This window comes from Octopus bimaculoides, chromosome 1 (genome assembly GCF_046866305.1).
Source record: "Octopus bimaculoides isolate indiv1 chromosome 1, ASM4686630v1, whole genome shotgun sequence".
In the NCBI taxonomy this organism is placed as follows: Eukaryota; Metazoa; Mollusca; class Cephalopoda; order Octopoda; family Octopodidae; genus Octopus; species Octopus bimaculoides.
In genome coordinates, this window is record NC_142928.1 from 1,212,161 (window position 1) to 1,215,431 (window position 3,271).

Consider the following 3,271-nt stretch of genomic DNA (forward strand, 5'->3'; position numbering starts at 1 on the left):
AGCAGCACGTGTTTATTTATTGAATTTAAAAGTTTGAAAACGTGGTTTCTTGCATATTCGGAATTTCCGTCATCTAAAATATAAGGGGAAAAAAATTTCCAAAAAGTTCAAAATTTTAGGGGAGGGAATGGGGTTGGGGGTTTAAAATTTTCTCTTTTTTTTTTTATTTTGGTATTCTTCGACATCTAAAACGTAGGAATCCGAAAAAAAAATTTCGAAAAAAAAATGCATTTTTCAAGAAGTGCGAAACTGCATTAGCCCCGGTACTTAATTTATCGACCCCAAAAGGATGAAAGGCAAAGTCGACCTCGGCGAAATTTGAACCCAGAACGTAAAGACAGACGAAATACCGTTAAGCACTTCGCCCGGCATGTTAACGTTTCTTATTTCTTTACTGCCCACAAGGGGCTACACACAGAGGGGACAAACAAGGACAGACAAACGGATTAAGTCGATTATATCGACCCCAGTGCGTAACTGGTACTTATTTAATCGACCCCGAAAGGATGAAAGGCAAAGTGGACCTCGGCGAAATTTGAACTCAGAACGTAGCGGCAGACGAAATACCACTGAGCATTTCGCCCGGCCTGCTAACGTTTCTGCCAGTTCGCAGTCTTAAATGCTAACAACAACAATGATAATAGTATTAATAATATCAATAAATAAACACGTGCTGCTACTTCTATTGTGTGTGTTATCAGGACAAAAACACTCCACTTGTATCACTTCGATAAAACGAGGCCCATAGAAGAAACGAGTGGGCTTCCATGGGAAAAAGAAGGAAGTACATGGAACTGATTCAGCAGAAAGAAGCGACATAATTAGCAAGCTGGCTGAGAAAGTAAACCCCTATTCTATTCCGTATTGGAAGAAATGGAGAAGAAAGGAAGGGAAGAGAGACAGACAGACAGTGAGAGGCAGAGTCAGAGGGAGAGCGAGATGGTGAAGTCAAGAAAGAGAGGGTGAAAACGAGAGAGAGAATGGAATAGAAGAAAAAAAAGAGAAGACAGAGAAGGAGAGGAGAAAAAAAGAAATGCAGAGAGAGATGGGAAGGCACAGAGAGGGAGATAGAGAGGCAAAGAAAAACGGAATCGAAGAGAGGGTGAGAGAAGCAGAAAAAGATAAATGCAGAGAGAGAGATGAGAAGGTAAAGAGAGGGCAGAGAAAGAGGGGATGAGAGAGATATAAAGAGGCAGTGAGAGAGAGTGGCAGAAAGGAAAAGAGAGAGAGAGGCGGGAGACGTATTCTGGAATATTCTCCAGCATTCCTAGAGACATGAAGTCGTAAATTCGAATCAGATAAAAGAAATCTGTTTAGAGAAGAATTTAATGTTATAAAATTCTTCACATATTCTTATAGGTTTAAACTGCTACTAATGTACAATAAATGGTATTTTTTTTTACACTGGTACAAAGCCATGAATGTCTAAGAGAGGGAGAAGACATGGTTAGATTCAATCGATTACCGGTACTGATTGGTACTCAATTCATCGATTCCAAAGGGGATGGAAGGCAAAGCCGACCCGAGTGGGAATTGAACACACGACGTAAAACGATGCAATGAGATACCACATCGTTTTTCAATGTTCTTATTCTTTTTTATAATCTTCAGCCTTTATAGAGTACAAACCTACAGGCAGGATTTGAACCTCGATCCTATCGCTTACCAAGGAAACCATTCATGTTGCTAGAAATAGCAACTGTAACAACCTCGAATCGCCAGACACATTGAGTAATGTAATCCAAGTTATATTATGTCGGTGGAGAAACGGAATGGTCCTGATTGGTATGTCTTTATTATAGTTCTACCCGATCGGGATTGAACTGGGATTAAACAGAATGCAAGAAATATCGCCAAAATGTCAAAAAGCGTGGAAGGCGTGTGTGTTTAAGAGGGCGTTTACTCCACAAAAACTGTGACAATAAGGATGTATATAATTTATATACACATTTATACACACACGTGTGCATATTTCTTACTAAAGTGTAAGGAAAGAAAAAGATATATACACACGTGTGTGCATACATTCATGCATACATACATACATACATGCATACAATACACATACATTTGCATGTGTATGTATACGCGCGAGTAATAATTGTCAAGCTCGGCTTAGTGTTATACAAAACATACACACCCACGAAAATAAATATTTCTATAAAATGTTATTAGTTTTTTGTCACCCTTTTTTTTACGTCCCAGGACGAACAAAATGCAAAATTGTCGTTGATATGATTCAAACACGGAAAAAGTTTTTTTTACAAATATCATCGCCGTGATACGAAAGAAAACTGAAATCAAATCAAAGAATAAGAAAATGATGATTACATATTATTATATATTAAAGACGGAGATTCCCAAGAACGAAACCCAAATTCTTGAAATAATCTTCAAACTTATACTGAGTAAAAAAAAAAAATATTTTCAATTAAAAAAAAAACTCGTTTCTATTAGAAATATTATGAAAACCAGTTAAAAGAAGCTAAAACCGAGCAGATATGTAAAGAAAAACTGTGTGAAAATTAGATCCAGTCGTGTTTAATGTGTGTGATTCTTGGTTCATTCAAACAGAGGAGAAATTCTTCCATCATAAGAAATTGGTTTTATTTCAAACTTACCTTATCAAAAACGCCGGAATTTAATGGCACCGATCCTTTGATCATTTCGGCCAAGCATGCGGGCCATAACAGCGCTAAAAACAAGATAAATAATGCGGTCGGTGTAGACTGATGTGCCATGGCTGAGGTGTGAGAGTGAGTCGAAGACAAGTGTGCTGCTTGTGTAATTTGTTGTCACAATGAATGGAAGAAAGAAATATAAACGAGGCAATATGGTTGCCTGATATCAAGTACGGAAGCTCATAAGTGACATATACATATGTATGTATATATACAAGGAATCCGAAAAGGGGAATTTCAAAATTTCCCGGAAATTCTGTGTGTGTGTGTGTGTGTCTGTCTGTCTGTGCGTGCGTGTTGGTTTTATATGAAGTTATAGAAACAATTTAACATTAAATTAAAGGCTTAGCCAATACTTCTTAGCGGAGTACATATTTTTACAAGAAAACGTTTCAGAGTGGTTTTGAAGTTTCGGTTAACCAGCCAGCTTACCTGGCAGAGAACTGTGTGTGTGTGTGTGTGTGTGTGTGTGTGTGTGTGGTAAAGGAAAGACGGAAGATGGAGGATTCGAGATTTTTATTAACCACTACAATTGTTTCGTCCATGCTTTACCAGTATACTACCAGGTATAAACCATTCGTTCTATTATC

At 37.7% G+C, this 3,271-nt stretch overlaps 1 protein-coding gene across 1 annotated transcript in view; it reads right to left on the reverse strand.

Moving 5' to 3' along the window:
- LOC106878070 (endoplasmic reticulum resident protein 29) overlaps positions 1-2,806 on the reverse strand; it is a 15,430-nt gene extending 12,624 nt beyond the window's left edge. Inside the window, exon 1 of the mRNA XM_014927163.3 lies at positions 2,622-2,806. Coding sequence (XP_014782649.1) covers positions 2,622-2,741 — 120 coding nt within the window. The 5' untranslated portion in view covers positions 2,742-2,806. The remainder of the gene's footprint in view (positions 1-2,621) is intronic.
- Positions 2,807-3,271: the final 465 nt, after the last annotated feature.